General features: G+C 37.9%; 1 protein-coding gene across 1 annotated transcript; it reads right to left on the bottom strand.

The window, feature by feature from the left end:
* On the bottom strand, positions 1–24,820 carry CHMP5 (charged multivesicular body protein 5). Its single transcript, XM_053714589.1, has 8 exons — positions 24,599–24,820; positions 21,917–22,021; positions 15,880–15,926; positions 15,557–15,650; positions 15,400–15,471; positions 4,407–4,515; positions 2,052–2,164; positions 1–690 (listed from the first exon to the last, which is right to left on the bottom strand). The coding sequence occupies exons 1-8, from the start codon at positions 24,665–24,667 to the stop codon at positions 640–642; spliced, it is 660 nt and encodes a 219-aa protein (XP_053570564.1). The 5' UTR covers positions 24,668–24,820; the 3' UTR covers positions 1–639.
* Positions 24,821–27,905: the final 3,085 nt, after the last annotated feature.

Raw genomic sequence — 27,905 nt, 5'->3', positions numbered from 1 at the left:
TTCAAGAGCAATTGTTTTTATTTATTAACAGTAACCGAAGAAGTTACAAGTGATTAATTCGTTTTTAAAAACTGGTTTATCAAATGAAGAGGCATGATGCAAAAATATGTAACACCATTAGCACGAACTCTGGGTATTTTAGTTTATGACTTAAGGAAATCAGTATATTACAGGTTGGGGAATACAACGTTTTGTATCTTATATTATTGTAGCATTTTAATTACAAAAGTATTTATACTGGAAAGCACCTGCAGAAATCTTCCAATATCCACCTCCTCACTGCTGTGAAGGTTACAGTTTTTAGATGTGTTGTGTGCAAGAGGACGAAATCATTAAGGCACTACAGGAGTCTGTACATGTGTAGAAGTTTATGCATACATGTACTGATGGTAACCAATTCCTGCAATGGTGCGTATACTGTAACCATCCTGGAGTACTGAATGCTGCTGCTCCCAGTATGTTAATAAGTCTTTTTTTTCCCCACAGGACAGGATGTAGTGATCAATGTTTGAAGCATTAAGTCCAAGGGTTTTTTGATCTTTTAGGTTACATGAATGTAACTGTGTAAAATAAGTTTAAAGCAAAAAAAAAAAAAAACTTAAATTTGTGGATTCTGACTATTTCTACAAGGGACTAGCTTTATGTAGCAGGGATTTGTGGTAGCCCAAATTCATCCACCAGAACGCCATCCTGTGCAAAAGAAAAACAAACAATAAATGAGTATTGTTAAACAGTTCAAAGATTTACTTTATGTCATATGTTGCATATCTGTTCAGGTCTATAAATATCTGACTTTTGGGACTACATAGTTTATAATTCCATAGTGCTTGGTACACGAGTAGAGGTACACAATAACACTGATTCATGGTTAAGTAAAGTACAGATCTGTAAAACAAATCAATACACCACTGTTCATGGGAGTAAACATGTTTGACATTATGTACATATGTATTTACTCACAAGAGACATGACTTCATGTCTTTATGGCACTAGACACTATGTTCATCTGTGATTAACTTAAAGGGCCATGATACCCAAATGTTTAAACACTTGAAAGTAATGCAGTATAGCTGTAAAACGCTGACTAGAAAATATCACCTGAACATCTCTATGTAAAAAAGAAAGATATTTTACCTCAAAAGTTTCTTAGTAGCCACATCCCATTGTAAAGGACATTCTAAGCAGCAAATCACTATGTCTGCCCCGGGACAGCGGAAGGAGCGAGCTTACGTGAACTCATCTTATTTCCGTATTCAGTGTAAGGAAGTTTACAATGAAATCTCATGAGATCACAGTAAGAGAGTTCATGACCTCAGCACTGCCGATGCTGATTGGCTGCTGTTCATTTCTTCATTTTTTTTTTACCTGCAGCTGAGTATAACTTTTTACACAGAACTTACTCTGCTGAGCTGAGGAAATTGTGAGGTAAAATATCTTCCTTTTTTAGATAGAGATGCTCAGGTGATATTTTCCTGTCAGCTTTTTACAGTTATACTGCTTCAGTTTCAAGTGATTTAGCATATGAGTATTATGTCCCTTTAAGAGACAATGCATATTAATTTGTCACTGAATAACACACTATGGGCTCCAATTACAAAGTAGAATTTAGACAAGGTTCCCAGCTAAGCAGCGACCACAGTATTTACTATCACACAAGCAAATGTTTGTGCAACCATGGCAACCTGCTTTCACACAACCAGTCACACAAGAGTATGACTGTCAATTACCCAAACAAGTTGTGGGTATTTTAATTCTGCCATCTCTGAGGTTTGCAGGCTTGCATAGGGGCCAAGCAGCATCCACAGCTTAATGGAGTCCTATGGGTGTGTTTGCAGGTAAATCTTCACTGAGACCATTCAATCAAATTCTTACATTGCACTATGTGCCATATTCACCAATACGTGGAGAAATCTCTCCTGCTTTAGTGAATTTGCTTTAAAAGCATACACCATCTGACTGAGAATGAGAAAGTGTATGTAAGAGTGTCTGTATGGGTCGATTTCCATGGATTCTCTTATAATTACAGGGTGGGTGGGGGCCAATAACCATACCTTGTTTTTTGAGTCGCTGGGAACTCCTTCTGGGATTGCTGGAGCTGAAGCTGCTTCGTCCAAATAGGAGCTGTCCTCATCCAACAAAAGTTCATCTCCTAGCGCATCAAGCTCTATGGAATAAGGAAATATGGGTTTAGACTGTAGACACAAATTTAAAAGCTTTTGTCCTAACAAGCTATTGATTTCAATGAAACAGGTTTACACAATGTATTTGATCACCACTTAAAAGGGACACTGTACCCAAATTTTTTCTTTTGTGATTCAGATAGAGCATGCAATTTTAAGCAACTTTCTAATTTACTCCTATTATCAATTTTTCTTCGTTCTCTTGCTATCATTATTTGAAAAAGAAGGCATCTAAGCTTTTTTTGCTTCAGAACTCTGGACAGCACTTTTTTATTGGTGGATGAATTTATCCACCAATCAGCAATGACAACCCAGGTTGTTCACCAAAAATGGGCCGGCATCTAAACTAAGATTCTTGCATTTCAAATAAAGATACCAAGAGATTGAAGAAAATTTGATAATAGGAGTAAATTAGAAAGTTGCTTAAAATGTCATGCTCAATCTGAATCACGAAAGAAACTTTTTGGGTACAGTGTCCCTTTAATGTCTCCTCAGTGACGGAATTTAAAGATATATATACTTGGCGCTCTGACATAAATCACCTATTTTCCTTAAATAAGTTGGTTTTTAAAAAATAAATCAATCTTTTAAAAAAAAAACCCACAAAGAATGTTTTATAAACAAGCTTTTCGGACATTACGTGAATCCAGTACAAGCACATAGCTATTTATACACTTTTGCTTTGTTTACACTGTCAAAATCGAACACTGCCAAAACAATCTACAGCATGAAAATGAAGCTTCTAATTATATATTATTATGCATATAAATTTAAAGAACAATTATTATTATTATCGGTTATTTGTTGAGTGCCAACAGATTCCGCAGCGCTATAAACATGGGCGGAATACAAGGAAACATTTATAGGGATCAGACGGGTAGAGGGCCCTGCCAAGAGTCGCAATGTTGTAGTCAGCTCTAAAAAAGGTGATCTACAAACAATATGGCTCTTAGGCTTACATGTTAAGGGGGTTCAAGGGGATAGCAATGGAGGAGAGGAAACGGTATAAAGAAAGGTTCGTGTAGGTTGTATGCATCCCTGAACAGTAGAGTATTTAGGGAGCGCTTGAAGTTTTCAGAACTAGGGGAGAGTTCCACAAGATGGGAGCCAGTCTGGAGAAGTCCTGTAAGCAGGAGTGTGAGGAGGTAACAAGAAAAGAGAAGAGTAGGAGGTCATGAGCAGAGTGAAGGTGACAGGAGGGAGAGTATCTTGAGACAAGGTCTGAGATAAAGGGGAGCAGTGCAGTTGAGGGCTTTGTATTGCAGAGTGAGAATTTTGAGTTTAACCCTGGAGGCAAGAAGAAGCCAGTGAAGGGATTGGCAGAGAGGTGAAACAGACGAAGAGCGTTGTGTAAGGAAGATGAGCCTGGCAGAGGCATTCATTATGGATTGTAAAAGGAGTTAGGCGGCAGCTGGGAAGACCAGAGAGGACAGAGTTGCAGTAATCGAGGCGGGAAAGGATGAGAGAGTGGATTAAAATCGTGTGTAAGGAAATGTCTAATTTTAGAGATGTTTTTAAGGTGGAAGTGGCAGGATTTAGCCAAGGACTGAATGTGAGGAGTGAAAGAAAGATCTGCGTCAAGTGTGACCCCAAGACATCAGGCAAGCAGGGTAGGGGTAATGATGGAGTTGTCGACAGAGAGATTGGGGGTGGAGATTCTGGAAGGAGGGAAAATAAGGAGCTCAGTTTTGGAGATATTTAGCTTGAGGTAGTGGGAGGACATCCAGGAAGAGATGTGAGAAAGACAGTGACACGGGTTTGCAAGGAAGGAGATAGGTCTGGTGCAGAGAAGAAGATTTGGGTGTCATCAGCATACAAATGATATTGGAACCTGTGGGACTTTATAAGGGAATCTAATGATGATGTGTAGATTGCAAAGAGAAAAGGACCGAGGACAGAGCCTTGCGGTACCCCAACAGAAAGTGGTGACGGGGCAGAGGAGGCTACACTAAAGTACGGTTTGACAGGTAGGAAGAAAACCATGAGAGGGCTGTGTCACAAATGCCGAAGGATTGGAGGGTTTGGAGCAAAAGAGGGTGATCAACAGTATCAAAGGCTGCGGACAGATCAAGGAGGATAAGCAGAGAGAAGTGGCCTTTTGATTTTGCTGTAAGTAGGTCGTTGGTAACCTTAACGATTGCTGTCAGTTTTTGTTCAGCTTTTATAGAATGATGTAAAAATGTCAGTCAGCTCTTTGAACCAACACTTTTTATTGTCTTAACTTACCAGCCTCAAGGTCATCTTCATCAATTTCTGGTGTTCCATAACTGCGGCTCATTGCTTCCTGGATTTCATTTGCATCTTCCATCATATCTTCTAACTGATCTTGCAAATCCTGCACGTACAAGAACACAATTTGTATCTTCTGATTTTTCTAACTTTAAAGCAAAGGCAGGCAACGTAATAAAAACTAAAGCAAGCATATCTATCAATTATTCAAACATTTATTACTATTCTTACTATTATTAATAAATAATAAAAAATGGCTATTATACCTAATACCTACTGAGGGCTGATTTTTGTGCAACTATAAAATATTACACAGATATTTACAAAAAGTGCATGACACAAAATTATCTGTACCGTAGTATGCAGGAACACAATGTAAAACTTTGATTTCTTACTTGAATTATTTTTTAAAAATATATATTTTTATTGAGGCAAACAAACAGGTACAACAATCAAAGAGTGAAGGGTAACATCTCCATAGCAGCAATACAGATCAATAGTCCAATACAGTTATACATCATAAAGTAAGGTGTTAATTACGGCAAAGTGTTGTCCTTCATCAATGCCCCTTTTTTAAGATTTTAGAATTGAGGTAGTGGGGGGATAGTTGGAGTTAAGTAATAACAGATATAGTCCCCTTATTTGTATTACAATACATATATTTGGTGTATATATGTTATATTGAATATTACCAAATGGGATCAGTATCTGATGTGGGATCTCAGAAAACAGAACTAAACAACTAGAAAAACTAATTGTATGAGGAATACAATAGGATTCACAGCAGAGATTACCACAAATTATATATCATATGAACTCCAAATAATGGATTCAGATAAAGATTACACTATATATTTAAAAAGTTCCATAACATTCATACCTTTAAGTCTTTATTAATGCAACTAGGAACCAACATTCACACAGTAGTAGTGGAGAGAAAATTTAAAACAATTAAACCCAGTCATGAATAACTGTTTTTGTGCTTATAAATATATAGATCAGCATGGGCCCACTTGTAAATATCTAAAGTAAGCTAAGCCCTTACAATCCGAGGGCTGATTAACTTTTAACTATTAGTCTTAAGTAGGCACCATGAATGACAAACTATTAGCAAGAAATTTCTTCCTCTGAGGAAGCGTTCTGTGAAACGTGCGTCAGGGGTCCAGCAGGAGCAGCGTTGTCTCTCCTGTCTGCCATTTTTAACCTGCTTACCTTTGTCAAAACTAGAAATTTCTTGCTAATAGTTGGTCATTCATGGTGCCTACTTAAGACTAATAGTTAAAAGTTAATCAGCCCTCGGATTGTAAGGGCTTAGCTTACTTTAGATATTTACAAGTGGGCCCATGCTGATCTATATATTTATAAGCACAAAAACAGTTATTGATGACTGGGTTTAAGCGTTTTTAAATTCTCTCTCCGCTACTACTGTGTGAATGTTGGTTCCTAGTTGCATTAAGACTTAAAGGTATGAATGTTATGGAACTCTTTAAATATATAGTGTAATCTTTATCTGAATCCATTATTTGGAGTTCATATGATATATAATTTGTGGTAATCTCTGCTGTGAATCCTATTGTATTCCTCATACAATTAGTTTTTCTAGTTGTTTACCCCTTTTTTAAAGATGCTTGAACACTCTGGCGTCCTCAATATACTAGAGATCCACTCATGGGATCTGATAACTAGTTCAAACTGAAGACATCTTCCAAGAGTTCAGAAAGTCCTCATTATATGTTGAGAAAATCAATAAGATAATAAGCTTAGCCTAAGCTTGTTAACAAAAAAACGTAAATATATTATATAATTGTAAACAAGTATATCGGACAGGGTGGGGCACACAAAAAAAAAAAAAAGAAGGGGGAGATGGGAAGAAAAGAGGAAGGGCTAGGAAAAATGGGGAAGCGGGTTAAGAGAAAGCAAGGATTGGAATCCAAGAGCCATGCTCCAGGGGAGCGAAGGAAGTTAGTGGTCTACTAAATATGTAAAAGGGATGAGCAAAACTCGCCCAGGTTGGTCCCAGTCCGCCTAGTCATCAAGAGGTCTGAGCACTCTGTTCAAGTCATCTGTCTTTTTTATAGTCATCCCACAAATACCAGATCGAACAGTAGAGGTTATAGTGTCCTTCGACTCTGAGTGAGTATTCCTCCATTTTCTGGATATAGTCAAGGGTTTCCAGCACAGGTGTCAGTGTCAAGGGAGCATATTTCGCCCATTGTCTCGCTAGGACTAGTTTAGCCACTAGAAGAATGGTAACGCAAAGTGTACGCGTTGGTTTTGGAAGGTCCTCTAAACCAAGATGGAAAAGTGCCATTTCTCCCGTCAGGCAATCATTCTCAACTGTCTTAGCAAATCTGTCACCTGAGTCCAAAAAGATCTCAGCCTGGGGCATTCCCACCAGATATGTAAGTGTGTGCCTCTCTGATCACAGCCCCTCCAGCATTCCACCGGACGGGAGGAATACATTCTGTGCAACCTGGTCGGGACCCAGTACCACCTAAGTAGAATTTTAATATATAATTTGAATACGTTTGAGCAACGAACCGCTGCAATGACGTCTTGAAGAGCACGCTGCCAAGCCCCCTCAGGAGACGCCACCCCCAAATCCCTCGCCCAGTCCCTGGTAGGTTGCGTCTTAGTGAAGTGTAAAGAGCCAAGTAGCAGCTTATAATGGAACAACAGCGTACCCTGCAGATATCTGCCCATCAACCACCTCCTCTCCCACATAGTAAGAACTTGTGTATTTGATTTATGGAATCCCCAGGACAGGAGGAGTGAGACTAATTGGAGATACTCAAATTGCAGGTCTTTAGGAAAGTCTTCCGACGGGTAGGCAGAGGGCGGTCAGCTAGTTCAACTCCAGCTGGCAAGGAACTCTGTTCTATTTGGAACCAGCGGGAGGTGCAATCCCGGACCCCCCAAGCTGTAATAAGTGAAAGCATGGATGCTTTATAGTAAAAGGTGACGTTGGGTGCAGAGATGCCCCCACATCTTTTAGTCTTTTGTATTTGAGTTAGAGACAGTCTCGCATGACGATCTTTCCAAATATATTTGGTAAAAACAGACTGGAAATGGTTAAGGAGATAAGCCGGGACCGTAATAGGGAGACATCGGAATAGGTAAGTTAATCTCGGGAGCAACAGTACTTGAATTATTTTGAGTGTTCTACACTCGTATTGCATTTATTGTGTTAGAGAACATCAGATTAATGTACTGAACTATTCTTTAACCGGAGTCCCCCTTAGGATATTATTAAACTTTAGCTTCAAATTTGTAGAGAGGAACTACTAATAAAGACTGATTGTTGGAAGTAAAAATAATTATTTTCTTTTGGAGCTGGATTCCTTCTTGTGAAAGTGCAAAACACGAAGATCTGGATTTCTACAGGTCTTAGTGTGTTGCACTTTCACAATAAGGAATCCTTCTCCAAAAAGAGCTGAAAGCCACCAGCGACCACCGTCTTCCATATTCAGATTATAAGGAAGCATCTGAATGCCCATGCCTAGTTGCTACAGAGAATTCATAGGTTATACGTATATGTTGTCACGTGATGCATGGGGGAACGGAAACAGAAGTTAAAGAAAATGTATGCTTACCTGATAAATTTATTTCTTTTTTGACACAATAAGTCCACTGATCATCTTAATTACTAATGGGATATTCACCTCCTGGTCAGCAGGAGGAGGCAAAGAGCCCCACAGCAGAGCTGTTAAATAGCTCCAACCCTTCCCTCCCCCTCCAGTCATTTGACCGAAGTTAGGAAGAGAACGGAAAAGCCAAGGTGTAGAGGTGTCTGAAGTTTACATAACCCACAACCTGTCTTACAGGAACAGGGCGGGCCGTGGACTCATCGTGTCAAAAAATAAATAAATTTATCAGGTAAGCATAAATTTTCTTTTTTATAGCACGATGAGTCCACGGATCATCTTAACCCTTTAAGGACGCAGCTTTCAGTTTGCTCAATTGTTTTATGACGGAAAAATTCCGTCATATGTCCTTAAGAGGTTAATTACTAATGGGATTCAATACCCAAGCTAGAGTACACAGATGATACGGGAGGGACAAGACAGGGAACCTAAACGAAAGGCACCACTGCTTGAAGAACCCTTTCTCCCAAAAGTAGCCTCAGCCAAGACAAAAGTGTCAAATTTGTAGAACTTTGAAAAAGTGTGAAGAGATGACCAAGTTGCGGCCTTGCAAATCTATTCCACAGAAGCTTTATTGTTGAATGCCCATGAGGGAGCAACAGCCCTCGTGGAAAGAGCTGCAACTCTCATGGGAGGCTGCTGTCCAGCAGTCTCATATGCAAAGCGTACGATACTCTTCAACCAAAAAAAGGAGTAGTAGCTGTAGCTCTCTGTCCCTTGCGTTTTCCTGAAAAAAACACAAATAAGAAAAAGACTGACAACAGTCCTTAGACGTCTGCAGGTAAAACTTTAAGGCACAGACCACGTCCAAAGTGTGCAGTGTGTGTCCTTCGGAGAAAAAAAAGATTAGGACACAAGAGGAACAACAATCTCCTGATTAATGTTCCGATCAGAAACAACCTTAAGAAGAAACCCTAATTTAGTACATAGAACTACCTTATATGAACGTAAAATAAGATAAGGAGACTCATACTGTAATGCTGAGAGCTCTGACACTCTCCGAGCAGACAAATTAGCAACAAAAAATAAGACTTTCCAAGATAACGCAATCTCTAAGGAAAGCAAGGGCTCAAACTGAACCCCTTGAAAAAAACTTTAGAAGCTAAATTCAGACTCCATGGAAGGAGTAACTGGTTTAAACACAGGCCAGATCCTTACCAAGGCCTGAGACAATTATTGTACATCTGGGACATCTGCGTAACAAAAAGATAAAAAGGTAGAGATTTGACCCTTTAGGAAACTTGTCGATAAACTTTTCTCCAAACCCTCTTGGAGAAAGGACAAAGTCTAGGAATCCTAACTCTACTCCTTTATGAGTAACCCATGGATTCACCCCAATAAAAGAGATTTACGCCATAGCACATGATCATTCTTTCTAGTTACAGGCTTATGAGCCTGAATCATGGTCTCAATGACCGAGCCAGAAAAAAACCCTGCTTAGATAATATGAAGCGATCAATCTCCAAGCAGTCAGCTTTTCAGAAACCAGATGTGGGTGAAGGAGGGGCCCTTGAACAAGAAGGTTCCTCCTAAACAGAAGTCTCCAACATGGCAGAGATAACATGTCCACCAGACCTGTAAACTAAATCCTGCTAGGCTAAGCCGGTGCTATGAGAATCGCCGATGCCCTCTCCTGCTTGACTCAAGCAATGGTCAGAAGAGGAAAAACCAAACGGAGAAAATAACTGGAGAACACTTCCGGATGGAGTTCCCACTCCCACGGATGAAAAGGTCTGTCTGCTCAGGAAATCCGACTTCCCAGTAGTCCACACCTGGTATGTGAATCATCGACAGGTAACAAAAATGGGTCTCCGCCCACTGAATTATTTCGGATACCTCCGTTATCGCTAAGGAACTCCTCGTTCCTCCCACTGAAGTTATTTTGCCCGACTGGAACCTGATAAACTGGACCGAGGCTAACTGAGGCCAGGTCAGAAAAACATTGTAGAGCGCTCTCAGCTCCAGAATGATTATAGGAAGAACAGATTCTGGATGAGTACAAAACCCATTGAACCCTTAGGAAGCTCCAGACTGCTCCCCTAGAAGGCTGGTGTCTGTTAACACACTAACCCAAGATTGGCTGCGAAAGCAGGTTCCCTGGGAGAGAATCCAGAAACAACTACCAAAGAAGAGATCCCTTGTCTCCTGCTCCAGTAGTATTCGAAGAGACAAACCTGTATAATCTCTGATCCATTTCCCGCACATGCTTAACTGCAGAAGTCTGAGGTGGAACCGAGCAAAAGGGATAATGTCCATTGCCGCCACCATCAGCCCGATTACCTCCATGCACTGAGCACTGAAAGCCTAGGAATGGACTGAAAGACTAGATAAGAGTTGATAATTTTTGATTTCCTGACCTCTGTCAGAAAAATCTTCAGTGACATGGAATCTATTATGGTTCCCAAGAAAGATAACCTTGTGCTTGTGACTAAGGAACTCCTTTCCAAATTTACCTTCCACCTGTGAGATCGCGGGAAGAATAACACCTTAACCAAGTGAAAACTTGCTTACTGTAAGGACGGCGCCTGGACTAAAATGTCGTCGAAATATGGCGCCACTGCAATGACCCGTAACCGAAACACTGCGATCCCAAAGTCTCTGGTGAGAGCTGAGGCAAGACCGAAAGGAAGAGCCACGAACTGTAAGCATTTGTCCAGAAAGGCAAAACTTATAACTTGAGGCGATTCTTGTGAATGACACATGAAGGTACACGTCCTTAAAATCCATTGGTGTCATAAATAGACCCTCTTGGATCAGGAGCAGAATGGAACGAATAGTCTCCATCTGGAAGAACGGTACACCAAGAAATTTGTTTAGACTCCTGAGATCTAAAAAGTGGTCTGAAAGTTCCCAATTTTTTTGTGAACCACAAAACAATAGGTAAAAAAAGCCCAGACCCTGTACCTGTAATGGAACTAGAACAATCACTCCCAGGTCTGAGAGGTCTCCTACACAGTGTAAGAACGCCTCTCCTTGTTGTCTGATCTTCAGATAATCTTGAAAGCAGAAACCTGCCTGTGGGAGGAAAACTTTTGACATCTAACTTGTATCCCTGGGGTACTATAATCTATTGCCCAGGAATCCTGAACATCTTGAACCCAAGCCCGAGCGAAGAAGGAAAGTCTGCCCCTACAAGATCCGGTCCCGGATCGGTGGCATGACCTTCATGCTGTGTTTGATTCAACAGCAGGTTATTTGTTTTTTGTTTTCCTTTTTTTTTTTTTTTTTTTTTTATTTCTTTTAACTTCAAAAGAGAATATTCCCGTCAAGCTAGATCCCAACAAGGTCCTCCCCTTGTAAGAAATCACTAGAAGCTTAGACTTAGAGCACACATCCGTAGAACAAGGCTCCAACCATAATGGCTCTGTGAGCTGGATGCTCCCATTTTGATAGCTTGACGGGAAGAATCTGAAATAAAGGAATTGGACAACTTCAAAAGCTTTAGTCCTATTCTGGATTTCATCCAGGGGAGTTTCTGATTTATTAGCATCAGACAACGCAAGCAATATGCCATCACACTAGTGACAGTAGCAAGGTACACAGCTGGTTGCCATTTTAAGTCCTGGTGTACATCCCCATTCTAATCTTTGTCCATAGGACCTTTGATAGCCCAACTATCCTCTAAGGGTATAGTAGTTCTCTTAGCTAAGATGGCAACTACTACTTCCACCCTAGGGAATGTGTGCCCAGCCTCCATAGCTGTGATATACCTTTAAGGTATATCCCCGCCCAGCTACCTATATATAGAGGAGTAGTACAATCTAGCTTTGCCTGAAAATTGAAGTTCTCTAGCAAAGGAGATTTCTGACCGTATTGTATGCTATTTAAACTTGGTTGTTAAAAGGAAGTCTGGAGTTTATCTTTGCTATACCATTTGGATTAACAATTTGTTGTTTACCTTATTGTAATCTTTCATCGTATCTCAATTTATCACAACTCTTGTCTTTACCAAAAACTGCCGTTTCTAACTCTCCGTATCAAAGAGCCACTGGATCTACTTCACAGCGAATCCAGAAGTCGCACTCACGCCGCTGCATCGGGTCAGACGGGTACGCTCCTCTCCTGCTGATCTAAGCCCCGGACCACCCAGCTATCATACCATTAAGGTAAACCTAGTTATACCAATACTTACCGTATCTCTAAGAGTCATATTTAAAGCAAGGACCGCTATCTTAACCACTTGTGGGACATTAATGATATCTGCTTACACTCTTAAGGAAAATATGTGTATGGACTTATATATTTTATGTGTGAATGGGTGAGTGCGTGAAGACGGCTGAAACACAGAAGTTGATGATATAAAGAGCCATCCTAGTAGGAATTGGTACTACTTAAACCTGGTGCCGAAATTGAAGTAGCTATTACCTTACTTGCTTTATTAACACTTTAATCTGGATCAACTAGCAAGTCTTTTATGATCTAGATAAGAGTAAACATCCTTCTATTAAATGACTCATTGTTCTTACGGGTTTTTGTAAGTTTTGGTTTCCTGTTTGGACATTTAAAGAGCTACAAGTGCTATATTTAACACTTCTAAATAATCCTGTCAAACACAGGACATCACAATAGCTGAGTCGGCTATGGGAAACATGTTTTTAAATATAGTGAATGCTGTCCAAATAAATGGAACACAGTTTATTGATATCAAAGGCCGAAGGGCTGCATCAACCCTCCCGGATATGAACCTGTGACCCTTGGATTTTAAAACAAGCTTTTGTAGTCAGGGCAGTTACCAACTGAACTACATCACCGGTTCCTTATAACTTGCTGGACGCACTAGGATAGACTACGGCGGTAGCCCAAGATAGCCAAAACCTCCTAAGGAAACAAATGGAGGAGTTCACGCTAAAAAAAACTGAAAGAAAACAACCTCAGGATCAAATAAAGATATTATACCATCTGATTCTCTGAAATTTCTCCCAGATAATCCCAAAGTATCTTCCATTCAGGCAGCAATGAAAAGGTATTCAGTGATAGAAAACACCGAATCAATCATCCTCATAATTAATCAGTCATTACCAATATGTATGCATGTAATGTGTACTCGTAAAGCGCTGCTAATCACCCAAAATAGTTCATTTTATCAACCTCCACCACTGATTGAAAATAAATCCTCAAATAATGTTTTCTACCTTGTGGGAAAACCTATAAAATGTATGAAATGCAAAGTAACTCCAAGTGGAGTATTAGAGGATGCGCAGAGCACTGCATGTGGGCCATAATAATTTGTGGGACACTATAGAAGAAATTGTGGCATAAATTGACCGTAGTCAAGAGACTCCCAAACAGCAAAAAGCCTTATAGAGAGAATTATTATTTTTTTTTAATTTAACACATAAAAAACGTTATTGTCTCTTTAATTCCAAAAGAAACTCATCTTTTTGTGCTTAAACTTTTTTATCTTTGTGCAGAGAAAAATACGTTAGCACACAAATATTGAGCACTGACTTAACCTCAGAGAAATCTTGCTGAGGTGCCCTAATGCTCATTCACCCTTAGAACTTCATTGCCAAAACAGATCCGGAGCGCAGTTGTAGTGCTATCCAGACTCACAGAGGTAAAGAGTACTGCGTTAGCAAAGGAAAACCACTCTATATTACGACAAAGCAAGTGCAGCCTAAGTCGGCCTCAAGCTCCGCCCCTCATGGGCGTAATAACACACACACCTAAGCATATAGATATTGCAATTGCGCCTCTGAGAAAAACGGCGCCAAACATAACCCTGCCCTTCGTGGGCGTAATATACACGCTCTCCCGGTCGCCATATTTATATTAGATACAGACTACCGGGAGATAACTGACCCCTTCTTTGGCAAAAGGAAATACCGAATTAAAGCTATAAGGGAGCATTACATATTAAAATTAACATCATTCATAATGAAAGGTATATGAAAAGTGTACATCACTCAGATTAGCCTTCACTGTATAATGGGCATATTTCCTGAGCCCTATTGAATCTGTTCAGTACAAATGCCCACAGAAAGCCACACTCCTGAGCCCCAGTGCCTGCCATTACCATGCTGTTATAGAATAAATATATATAGAAAATATATAAAGAAATATGTCCCAGAAAAGTGCTATACTTTCTCTGTCCTGAATCCTTTCCTTGTTGCTTCAGACCCAGAATAAAAAAGTCAGGACTTACCTTTGTATTCTGCCCGACAACAGGGCAGCTCAGCAGGTTTAGGAGGTCCTCTCCCTCCCATAGCCCTGTGGAGAAAGATAAAGCCTGAGTAATCTTGCTTAGGCCATCAGGGTTAGGGCAGCATAAATGTATGGGAGGCGCAGTGAGAATTATGTCCCACAAGTTCCCATTGCTCCAAAGCCACCAAAAGCTCTACTGTAGAGACTGATATGGACTACGGCTACACTCTAGAACAAAGCAGCACTCTCTGGCACTACTTTAAAAATAATAAACTCTTGATTGGAGAATCTTTTCTAACACCTCACTTTACCTCTTCCTATCACTAATGTAGGCAAAGAGAATGACTGGAGGGGGAGGGAAGGGAGGAACTATTTAACAGCTCGGCTGTGGTGCTCTTTGCCTCATCCTGCTGACCAGGAGGTGAATATCCCATTAGTATTTAAGATGATCCGTGGAGTCATTGTGTCATAAAAAAGAAAATGAGATTTGTAAGGAAATAAAAAAAAATCTACCGTTTGAAATTCAGAGTAATTGCTATTGCATTGTCTTTTTATTATGCATTTGGTGATAATGCATTTCTACTGTAAATAATGGTCCTTTAACCCCCTTCCTGCAGTTAGGACGTTCCATGCCATCCTAACTTTGTTCCGATGTAGACAAATAAATCCCGGCAGGAAGGGGTTAACAAGTACCAATTGTAGTAAAATATTAGTAACCAAAATAGCATTAGCTGTAGTATGTCAAGTGAAAGATAAAATATGCAGTACAAATGTCAACATTCAAACTTTCAGTGGGACCTTAGTGAAACATCACAACGGCATAATCAAAAGTCCCCTACAGAGGGCCTGAAATCATATAGTTAAGCACTGTTGTAAATACTAAAATGCAAGTCGTGTGTAAGTAAATACATAGTGCTTACATAACGCTTGCATGTTTTGCACTGCTATTGCAAATAAATGGTATTTATCATGACGGTTTTAGTTTTGGTGTGTAAAGCACAATATTTCATATATTAATTGCATGGGGTCAATTGCAAAATAATGCAGTGCCCAAACTGCACTTGACTTGTAACCTAGCCCTCTGTTGTTCAGTGCGATACCAGAGGTTATCAGCTTGCTACCCAATATAACCAAGCTCCTTCTGTCAGCTTTATACTGCAGTGAATGCCAGTTGTTATTTTAGTAACCTGTTTCCATCTTACCTCTATTTGGTCGATTTTGACTTGCTTGTATGCTTTCTTCATTTCTTTTGCACCTATTTTCATGGCTTCCACCTTAAATTGTAGAGCAAAAATGAAAATGAAATATCCACATAAATAAATAGTAACGCATGTATATACAAGGATAAGGGTGGTATACCGTTGTTTTTGTGTCTTTTAGTGTCTGAATGGTATAATTTGCCTGTTCCATGTTAAAAGATTGTTGGTTTAGATTATCTCTCTGCTGCTCATACCTGAAATGGAACAATACAAGTGAATGGGATTTGTCCAAATTAACTTAAGTCTCTTAATTAACTACTGAAGCATTCTCTGGCACCCAAAGAGTTTAAAATAATGTTACCGGTTTGTTTTTCTAGCTTGGTTACCAGAGAACACTGCAAATCAAATTAACAATAACATATAATAATAACATTGTTTCTGTTAGTTGCCTTCACCAGAGGTCTGTAAGAACTGACTACTTACATTCTTTTCTGCTTCAGCACACGCATGGCCTTCTGTTTCACCATATTCTAGATGGAACAGAAAAAAGTAAATAAAGGAGTAGTCATTTGTATTTCCATGGCCCCAGAAGTAAAATCATATGCTGAAGAACAAAGACTTCAATTAGGTTATCAAAAACCCTAGACAACTAGAACAATCTATAATTTAGTAATTTTAAAATATATAATATCCTTAGAACATTTTATAAGGTTTGAGGAATTAGACCTTTACTGGGCAAGACATTTAAAAATTATGAAACCACATAACATTAAATAATAAAGAATACATCCAAAGCCCTGACAAGCTGATTAGTTGGATCACTTGGCCAGGCAAAAGCAGAACTAGCTCTTTCCGCAAGCCTGGGGGAGTGTGACCCCCACATTTACATACAGCCCTCCCCTTTTCATTTTCTATTTGGAGTTTATCAGGCTAGTTTTGGTTATATTGTACACATGGTAATTATTTTATAACTCTAAAACATTTCAACTGGTCCCAACATACAAAAGAATCTCAGTAGCCAAGAGGTTTGTCTGAAGTGGAATTCTTCTATGATAATATATTATTTTATTAGAAAGCTTGTCTATAATAGTATTGCTCTTTTTAATTTAAGAGTCTTTCTTTCTGACTTGGTTAGATTATCACCATAATAAACATTTGTATCTTGTCTTATACAAACACTAAATTTGTATTAGCCTATGCACCAATAGCACTAGCCCCCTTGAGAAGATACTTGTAAGCTGTGATGCACAATTTTTTTTTTTTTTAAATATACAAGATCACTGGTTCTACAGCTCCTCCCCCACACCACATAAAGCCTCCATGTCCATTCATCTCATAAACAAACCTGTGAAACTTCTTAAAGTAGTATTAAATCTTTTATATTTTAAAGAGAACACATTTATACATTTGTGAGATAGATAGTATTGTGTAAAGGGTGATCAAGAACAGGGGTAAAGTTTAAAGTCAAACTTTTCATTATTTTTTTAAAATCTTTCTTCTTTCCAGTGGAAATTCCTCACTTTCAGTTTGATGCTCTGTCTGTTCTAGGACACTTTTTTGTGTTTCTTTATCTGGGTTTCATTATTCTCAAAGGCTCATTTGCTGATGATGGCAAAGTGCCACATATTTAAAGTGATTCAGTTCAAAAGATATTTGGAAGGCAGATAAATGGTCTGTACAAATGCTAGCCTTTCTGGTTGGGGTGTGAGATTTGTGATCAATTCTAGGTTTACTGGAAGGTGGTCTCCAAAGGGTTCCTTCCTTCCAATAAATATTTTTTAGACCTCATAGCAGTCAGTGTCTCTGACTCTAAAGAGCTGGGAACTGTTTTATCAGTGTAATAATGCTCATATTCATTCATACATACAACAAGGAGGTCTTTATTTTTAGTTTTTTATTTTAAAGAAAATGATACCTGTACGTGACTGAGGATATCATAGCAATTATAAAAAAAACCAAAAAAACTAGCAATGGCCATCAGACTTAGCGCTCTCATTTCCTCTGAATGAATCAACTAATAAACATGTGTTATGATCTGTGACTAACTGTGCTATTCTTAACATAAAAATTAGTAAACAAAGCAACAATGATGTCTAATTTCTTTAAGTTAATGAGCATCAGTTCCGTTAAATATTTTTGTTTTTTCACAGACCAAGCATTTTTATTTATTGTGATTTTATATGAAAAACTTTTTTCTGTTTTTTATTGAGGCCAAAGATAAAAAAAAAAAAGAATTACAGGTATTTTACTGGTAAACCATTAGCACATTATACATATATACAGTACATACAAGAGAATTTGAACACAATCCGTAACAGAACCAACATAAAGATAGATAAGTTAGTATTTGAGTACTGCAAGTCAAAGAAACAAAATAAAACATTCACCTGCAATACAGTACTGAAATATATTGCATGTTCAACAATAAATAACGTATTTAGCAGCAAAACACTTATAGTAAATTCTTTAGACTAGAAAGTATAATGAAACATGTTTTCCTGTAAAACAAAACCTAAACACATTTTGTAAAGCCTATGTATAGAAATATTTTTTGATAATGATATTATATAAGCATTCAACATCTTACGAAACTCCAGGAAAATGCTCAAAACATAAGGTCGATTTGCAAAAAATGGATTAACTAAACACCATCTGATAGTTATAAAGAACATTATTAAAAAATAATACATTTTTAAAAATGGCTCATTTGAACTAAACATGAAGCTTTTTTTCCAATAAATACAAATAAACCTGACAGCCACCAGTCCACGCCCACTTACTAAGCAAAAAGGTATGTCTTCAGCAGTCACCTGACAAGCTTGCGAGATAGTCATAAGATGATGTGTCAGTTTGAATAACTGGATATTAAAAGGGACAGTTCACCCAAAACATTTTTCACCTTTAAATTGTTACCAATTATCCATTTACCTTCTGGGGTTATTAAATTGTTTACAAGTAGCTTCTTTACCCCTATTTTGGCATTTGAAATAGCCGATTTAGCCTGTGGTATTCCCCACCTATACTGAAAGTTTGTATACTGGAGACTAGGCTATTGATTAGCCTTAGTATACACAGCCAACAGAAGAAATGACACTGCCAGTGGGGTGCAGAATAGTTAAAGGGACACTGAACCCAATTTTTTTTTTCTTTCGTGATTCCGATAGAGCCTGACATTTTAAGTAACTTTCTAATTTACTCCTATTATCAAATTTTCTTTATTCTCTTGGTATCTTTATTTGAAATGCAAGAATCTAAGTTTAGATACCGGCCAATTTTTGGTGAACAACCTGGGTTGTCCTTGCTCATTGGTGGATAAATTCATCCACCAAGAAAAAAAAAGTGCTGTCCAGAGTCTGAACCAAAAAATAGCTTAGATGCCCTTTTTCAAATAAAGATAGCAAGAGAACAAAGAAAAATTGATAATAGGAGTAAATTAGAAAGTTGCATGCTCTATCTGAATCACAAAAGAAAGAATTTGGGTTCAGTGTCCCTTTAAGTAATAAAATTATAATTTTCCATTGTTTTTTCTAAATATTGAGCTTTGGTTTTCCAGATAAAGATAAGATAAAGAAGCAAGTGAGTGTACACAAAGTGATAACATAATGAGATCTGAAATTACCTGCAAGCTCAACTCATTGTAATAGGCTGTGGTTTAAACTCAAAACCAGCTAATTAATATACAAAAATAAACCTGAAAATGCAACTTCTCAAATATTTTATACTGGTATCACAAGTCATTGAAAATAGATTAATATAAAAACAATTTTACAGTGTGCTGTCCCTTTAAAGAGGTGACAATTGTAATGTTAAGGGAAAGTCTAGTGGCCTTTTTTTTTATTAAATAATCAGCGAGTAGAAAGAAGGTAACTGCCCACCTCAAATCTTTTTCACGCGGTTGTAGCTCAGTCTTTATGTGTGCGTGCCGCTAGACTAAAGCCTGGGTTAAGTGGTCGGCATAGGATTGGCAGAACTGTTCCCCGCTTATTAAAAAAAAAAAAAAAAAAAAAAAGTGTCCAAAGGGCAGATGGGATCAAAAGCAAAACTTCGGCGGGTAAAAATAAGATTTAATAATAAGATTTTAAAACTTTTGAAGGGGATATTTATGGTTGCTGCAAGCTATAGATTAATATTGGCCGTCTCTTTAAAAAGCTTTTACTTTAAAGGGCCATAATACCCAAATGTTGAAACCCTTGAAACTGATGCAGTATAACTGTAAAAAGCTGACTAGAAAATATCACCTGAACATCTCTATATAAAAAAGGAAGATATTTTACCTCAAAAATTCCTCAGTAGCCAAATCCCATTGTAAAAAATTTCTAAGCAGCATATTAGTATGTCTGTCCCGGGACAGTTGAAGGGATGCACTCATGTTATTTCCCTATTCAGTTTAGGGAAGTTTACAATGAAATCTCATGAGAGTTAAGTCAAATCTCATGAGATCACAGTAAAAGAGTTCATGACCTCAGCACTGCTGATTGGCTGCTGTTCATTTCTTCATTTTTTTATACCTGCAGCTGAAGTATAACTTTTTGCACAGAACTTACTCTGCTGAGCTGAGGAAATTGTGAGGTAAAATATCTTCCTTTTTTACATAGAGATGCTCAGGTGATATTTTCCTGTCAGCTTTTTACAGTTATACTGCATCAGTTTCAAGTGATTTAGCATATGAGTATTATGTCCCTTTAAGGAACAGTATACCTTGAAATGTTTTTATATAAAATATTTAGTTATGCATAATGAACAACTTTGCAATATATTTTCACTATTTTTTGCTTCCTTTTTATGTGATTTAGCTCTAAAAAAAAGAGCCATTTCTAACTCTCAAACCTTGAAATGCACCCTGCTGATTTCTCAAAGCAATAACCCTGCTACATATCTGTCACTAATTTAGTTTAACTGATGACAACTGCGAAACAACTACATTTTTACTAACTTTACACAAGTGGATAGTTTTGCTGTCCGCAGACTAAAGCCCAGATTGGCTCCTCCAAATAAGGCAAATGGTGGTTGGAGTTTGGCTATTGAAAAATAATTGCAGTAAATAGAATGTTAAATTGTTTTAAATATGTTTATTTTATAGCAAGACAACAGAAATGTCTTGTAATTACAAGGTGTTCACGATTCCTTTAACCCTTTTTATGCAAGAGAGAGTGAGAGCAAAGAGAAAGGGAGAGAAATTTGCTTGATAAGGAAATTGTGCCACTATTGATTGGACTAAACATAAAAGTTAAAATGCAATAGGAAGTTTCAAACACTTGAAAAAAATATATTATACAACAGGCACCGGGAATTATTATATAAAGTAATTTTAAAGTGATGGCAAATCCTAGTGTAAACGGGACTTTCATTCATGGAGGTTAACTAAACGTATCTTTATTTTGTTCCTTATTATTACTATTCTAAGTCCCTCTGGCCGCCTGTGGTAAAACTCATTTTTTTCAATAAGGTGATGCTCCCAATAGTTGTGCTGCGGTGCCCTATGGCTAGTTTTTGTGTGGGCGGACGGATGGATTTACAGTAGTAATAATGGATTAACAAAAATTAAGGTACGTTAGCATACGTTTAGTTAACCTTCATGAATGAAGGTCCGTTTATGTAATGCACAGATAAATCCTAGCATTTTTTGAAACACTAGGATTTACCATCACTTTAAGTATACTAAGAGGGACAGTCTACAATAGAATTGTTATTGTTTTAAAAGATATAGATAATCACTTTATTACCCAATCCCCAGTTTTGCATAACCAACACAGTTATATTAATATACTTTTTAACTCTGTGATTACCTTGTATCTAAGCCTCTGCAGACTGGCCCCTGATCTCATGACTTTATTTATTATCTATTGACTTGCATTTAGTACTGTGTTGTGCTAACTCTTAAATAACTCCTTGGGTGTGAACACAATGTTATCTATATGGCCCACATGAACTAGCCGTCTCCTGTTGTGAAAAGCAAATAAAAAAGCATGTGATAAGATGCCGTCTGTAGTGGCTTAGAAACAGGCAGAAATTTTGAGGTTTAAATGTTAAAGTTTATTAATATAACAATGTTGGTTGTGCAAAGCTGGGGAATGGGTAGTAAAGGCGTTATCTATCTTTTTAAACAATGACAATTTTAGTGTAGACTGTCCCTTTAAAATGGCATTGTACTAAAAAAAATACTAACAGTAGTTTAAACTGAACCTATTACAGTAGTATCAGTTGAGTGATTTTTATTAAAGCTCCCTGGCTGATGAGAACAACTTTCACAACTCTAAAATGACAAAAAAAAAAAAAAAAAAAGGTTTGTTTACTAAAAAGCAGGACTATGCAGGACCCCCCCCCCACACACACACACACTATAATATATTTTGAATGGCCCTTTTATAAAGAAAAACAATAATGACTGCATACTGTGTGAAGGATAATCTTAAGAACCATTTCCATTATTACCTTGGATAACTGATGAATAACTTATTACAACGCTTTTGTCAAACTAAGCTATTTTCATTTAAGTTACAAACTTGAAATGACTTCATACCTTAGATGGTCCTTCTCGCATCTTTTTCATTTGATCCTTATACTTAACCAGTTCTGCATCAAGCCGTGAGATTTTCTTGTCTATTGACTCTGCTCTGCCGTCAACCTAAGTAGAGAAGAAACTGTTAATGTTGCCATATTTGATTACAATTCAGAGAGAGTATGCAATTTTAAACAACTTTCCAATGTACTTTTATGAGCTACTTTGTACAGTACTCATGTTATTCTTTGTGGAAGAGATATCTAAATAGATAGAGTGCACGTCTGGAGCACTACATGACAGGAAATAGTACTGCCGACACGTGCAGTCTACTCAGCTAACTTTCCTGCTTTTTGAAAAAGGATAACAAGAAAACATAGAAAATTTGATAATAGAATTAGAATTGTATGTAATGAATCATTAAAGAAACAATTTCTTTTTTTCCTCTTTAATATTGTTTGTTGCAAATTCTGACAAGATTATCTTTTTTGTCTCTATCTACCAAAGGAAAACAAATGTAACCCCTTCATGCCAGGGCAATTGTTTAACATTGGGAAAAAAAAGTTCTGATGTAAACATTTACATGAAAAAGGAAATCACGCGATCGTCAATGCAATCACGTGATTTCAAGGCCGGCATCAGCTCATGGGGGACTGCCTACACTTCTAGGAATGCCCACCCCGGTCCGATTTTTCATTCCCAGAAAGGAGGAGGCAGCAGGACGCCATATACAGTAGGACGTTCCATGCTATCCTAACAGCATTAAAGCCTAGCACTGTTAGGATGGCATGGAATGTGGTTAATCTGAGATGTTAGCTTGGTCTTATGTTATTCTATAGCAACACAACAGAAATGTCTTGTAATTACAGAGTGTTTGCTGTCCTTTACTATTACATTTCCTCTGTGCTTTTTACTTCACTACAGTATTGTTCTGATCTGGTACACATTAACTTACTATATGTAAACATAAATACTGCGATTCGACCACAAACACTAAAGTGAGACGTAATGAGTATATCAATATCATGGTGGTAGTAATCATGAAATAATGCAGGGATTCCTGGTTTGTGAGATGTGTCAAGCCCAGACAATGTATAGATGAAACAGTAAACCTTTACATAAAGAATTATTACTGACCCCTATATACCATCTACTACGGATACTTGGATTGATCTATCTATAGATAAGTAGACTTCAAATTGCCCTTTTTTATATCTATAACTGACTATTGATATTTGGATCACTTTACCAAGAAAATCAGTCACATCATAATGTAATTTGGTCTCTGAATGCTAAAAGCATAACAATGCATATCACACGCATTCTATCAATTAATTAAAACGGCTTTAATTCATGTGATTTGTAAATTCATCAGTAGAGTTTACAAATCACATTACAATAAGCTCTAGCTTTGGGGGTAGGTCAGCTGTAAATTTCCATACTATATATACAGTAAATCTAAACGGATCTAGCCAAGTTCACAATTAGCCATTTTATCAAGATAGATGGCCTTCAATACATTAACAAAGCAAAAGGCAAAGTAGAAAATACATAACATATAGGCGAGGAGGAGCTACTACTATTTCAGCAGTCATAAGACCCAGCCACTAAAACAGGAAGCAGTAATAACATTACCTAAAACAGGTAATACAAGATGCCTGCAACTACAGGGTGTTTAATCATACGTGCACGTGAAATCTTAGGGTGTGAAGAGGATATACAGTTTTTTCAAAATGTTATATTTTATAGCATCTTTTACCTCAGTAACCTATTCCAATTGGAAAGGTTTTCAGAGCAACATAAATAACAATGCTAATACCAGACTAATTTCTAACATTGGTAATTCTGAAGGGCGCTAAGCATCCTAAACAAGGGACAATCTAGTCAAAATTAAACTTTTATAATTCAGTTAGAGCATGCAATTTTAAACAACTTTCCAATTTACTTTTATCATCAAATATGGTTTGTTCTTTTGGTATTCTTTGTTAAAAAGCTAAACTTAGATAAATTCATATGCTAATTTATATGCCCCTAAAGGCAGCCCCTTATCTCAGTGCATTTTGACTGACAGTTGTAGTTTATTTGTGTCACATAGATAACATTGTGCTCACTCACATGGAGTTATTTGTGAGTCAGCATTGATTGGCTAAAATGTATGTCAGTCAAAAAAAATGAGATAAGGAGGCAGTCAGCAGCGGCTTAGATACAAGGTAATCTATTTATATAATCATGTTGGTCAAGCAAAACTAGGGAATGGGCTATAAAGGGATTGTATTTTTAAACAATAAAAATGTTCAAGTAGACTATCCCTTAAATAAAGCGAGACCATTCACCAAACAATAAATTGGCAATGAAATCTGCATAACCAGGGCGAAGAAGAGATGTAATTAAGAGGGAAAGGGATTTAAATAAGAAAAGTTAGTGAAAAATGATACCCCCTGATATGTAGAGCAGTTACTCCACAACGTCCCCAATTTACTGTAAACGGTGTCTGGTACAGTAGGTAAGTACTAATAAATATCACAGAAAGGAACCACAGAGAAAAGTGCTAGAGAATTATTAAAACATCTGAGAAAGCTAAACAAGTTAACGGAAGCTCTTGCTATATAGTGTGCGATCCGGCCTGGAAAAATAAACCCTATTTAAAGCAAGCTGTCATTGTGTCTGGCTGTATTATCCCTTCCCTCTCGCTATGTCACTTACACTCCCGATACAGTCAGTGAGGTTGGGTGGCGGCACTTTAGGCTTCGATTTGCCGAATAGTCTGTTCATTTTTTTTTATTTTTTTTTTGCTTCAGGAATAGAAAAAACACTCCGATAAATGTCCACCGTCCGCACAAAATGTATATATAAAAACCGAGACTAGCACGAAAGTAACCCGGAAATAACGATACCGCACTCAGTATCGCCCACTGTGTGACGTAACAAGCCCCGCCTTCATTAGAACGTCACAATGGTAAACAGTGCTCCGCCTACTGTGCCAATGGAACAGACTATTCAGACAGCTTTACGTCACAAAGCAGCGTTTAGTCACGCCCCAATATGACGTAAATAAAGCTCCGCCTCTTGTGTCAGCTGAGTGCTTCTTAACTCGTCTATGATGTCACAATAGTTTCTTTAGTCTGTAACCTGGACAGACACGTGATCTCGTGGGTAAAATATACTAGGGTATTTTAAGGGCACACATAATTTAAAGGGACATGAAACCCAAAAGTTTTATTTCATGATCCAGGTAGAGAATATACTTTTCAACAACATTCCAATTAACTTCTATTATCTAATTTGTTTAATTATTTAGATATCTTTTGTTGAAGAAATAGCAATACACATAGGTGAGCCAATCACACGCAGCGCCTATGTGCAGCAACCAATCAGGAGGTACTGAGCCTATTTAGATATGCTTTATTTATGATATATCAAGAGAATTAAACAAATTAGATAATGGAAGTAAATCAGAAAGTTGTTTAAAATCGCATGCTCTTTCTAAATCCTGAAAGAAAAAAATTGGGTTTAAAGGGACATAATACTCATATGCTAAATCACTTGAAACTGATGCAGTATAACTGTAAAAAGCTGATAGGAAAAAAATCACCTGAGCATCTCTATGTAAAAAAGGAAGATATTTTACCTCACAATTCCCTCAGCTCAGCAGAGTAAGTAAGAAATGAACAGCAGCCAATCAGCATCAGCAGTGCTGAGGTCATGAACTCTTTTACTGTGATCTCATGAGATTTGACTTAATTCTCATGAGATTTCATTGTAAACTTCCTTAAACTGAATAGGGAAATAAGATGAGTGTGCACGAAAGCTCACTCTCTTAGCTGTTCCGGAACAGACATACTGATTTGCTGCTTAGAAGTCCTTTACAATATTACGTGGCTACTGAGGAACTTTTGAGGTAAAATATATTTCTTTTTTACATAAAGATGTTCAGGAGATATTTTCTAGTCAGCTTTTTACAGCTATGCTGCATCACTTTCAAGTGTTTCAACATTTGGGTATTATGGCCCTTTAATGTACCTTTAGCAGCACTTTTCAATTTTATTACTGTTTGGGACCAGGGCTATTTTTACATTTCTACTGTGTTTGTGTTTAGCTGTAATTTTCCTCTTACTTATTAACTGTACCCACACATATACAGTTTCTCGCGCCATTAAATGGACTTTCTAAAGATACAATTATTTTCATCATATCCTATAATTTACTATAAAAAAATTTATAAAATTTGAGGGAAAAATGGAGAAAAAAAACACTTTTTCTAACTTTGACCCCCAAAATCTGTTCATCTACAACCACCAAAAAACAACCATGCTAAATAGTTTCTAAATTTTGTCCTGAGTTTAGAAATACCCAATCTTTACATGTTCTTTGCTTTTTTTTTTGCAAGTAATAGGGCAATAAATTCAAGTAGCACTTTGCAATTTCCGAACCATTTTCCCCCCCAAAATTAGTTACATAGTAGCACTGATATCTGTCATGAATTCCTGAATATCCCTTGGCATGTATATATATATTTTTTTAGTAGCCAACCCAAAGTATTGATCTAGGCCCATTTTGGTATATTTCATGCCACCATTTCACTGCCAAATGCGATCAAATAAAAAAAAAATGTTAACTTTTTCACTAACTTTAGCTATCTCACTAAAATTTTTTACAAACTGCTTGTGCAATTATGGCACAAATGGTTGTAAATGCTTCTCTTGGGTCCTCTTTGTTCAGAAATAGCAGACATAGATGGCTTTGGCATTGGTTTTTGGTAATTAGAAGGCCCTAAATGCAGCTATGCATCACACTTGTATTATGCCCAGCAGTTAAAGGGTTAATTAGGTAACCTGTAGGGTTAATTTTAGCTTTAGTGTAGATATCAGCCTCCCATCTGACATATTCCACCCCTGATCCCTCCTTGACCCCCCCTTAAACAGCTCTCTTCCCTCCCCCACCTCACAATTGTCACTGCCAGTTTAGTACTGGCAGAAAATCTGCCAGTACTAAAATAAAAAGCTTTTTTTAATAATTTTTTTATTTTTATTTTTTTCTGCAGTGTTGGATCCCCCCTTAGCCCCCAACCTCCCTGATCCCCCCCCAAACAGCTCTCTAACCCTCCCCCTCTACCTATTTGCCGCCATCTTGGGTACTGGCAGCTGTGCTTTTTATTTTTTTTTGGCAAAAAAGCCAATTTTCTGTAGTGTAGCTGACCCCCCCCCCCCTCAATAGCCTACCCTCTCCCCTTCCCAGATCCCTTTCTTAACATTTTTTAAACCCCCCCACACACACACACACACTTTCCCTCTCCCTCCATCCCATCACCTTCAATTGTAATTTATTTTAAAGTACTAGCGCACACGCTCTCGTCCACCCCCTGCGCTCTCCCAACCACTTGCGCGCACCGGATCAGGAAGTGATCCAGCGATGGGCCGACCACCCGCCTCCCTGCTATGGCTCCCACCCACCAACGATCGGCACCATCACTGGCCGATGCAGAGAGGGCCACAGAGTGACTCTCTCTGCATCAGTGGGTAAAAAAAGGTATTGCAGTGATGCCTCAATATCGAGGCATCACTGCAATACCTTGAAAGCAGCTGGAAGCGGATCGCTTCCACCGCTTGAAACCCCTGAGGACGTACAGGGTACGTTCTTGGTCATTAACTGACAGTTTTTGTAGGACGTACCCTGTATGTCCTTGGTCGTTATGGGGTTAAGGGGATATGAAACCCAAAACTTTGGACAGAGCATACTATTTAAATTTTTTCTCCCAGTTTACTTCCGTGTTCAAATTTGCTTTGTTCCCATGATATTCTGTGTTGAAGAGATACCTAGGTAGGCATATGGAGCACTACATGGCAGAAAATAGTGCAACCACCTAGTACTCTTGTAAATAGAATAAGATTCTTGCAAAACTGCTGCCATATAGTGCTCCAGAAATGGGTCGGCTCCTAAGGATACATCCCTTCTTTTCAACAGAATATACCACAAGAACGAAGAAAAAATGATAACAGAAGTGAATTAGAAA

The sequence above is a fragment of the Bombina bombina genome, chromosome 5 (assembly GCF_027579735.1).
Source record: "Bombina bombina isolate aBomBom1 chromosome 5, aBomBom1.pri, whole genome shotgun sequence".
In the NCBI taxonomy this organism is placed as follows: Eukaryota; Metazoa; Chordata; class Amphibia; order Anura; family Bombinatoridae; genus Bombina; species Bombina bombina.
This window is presented reverse-complemented; position numbering and strand designations above follow the sequence as displayed.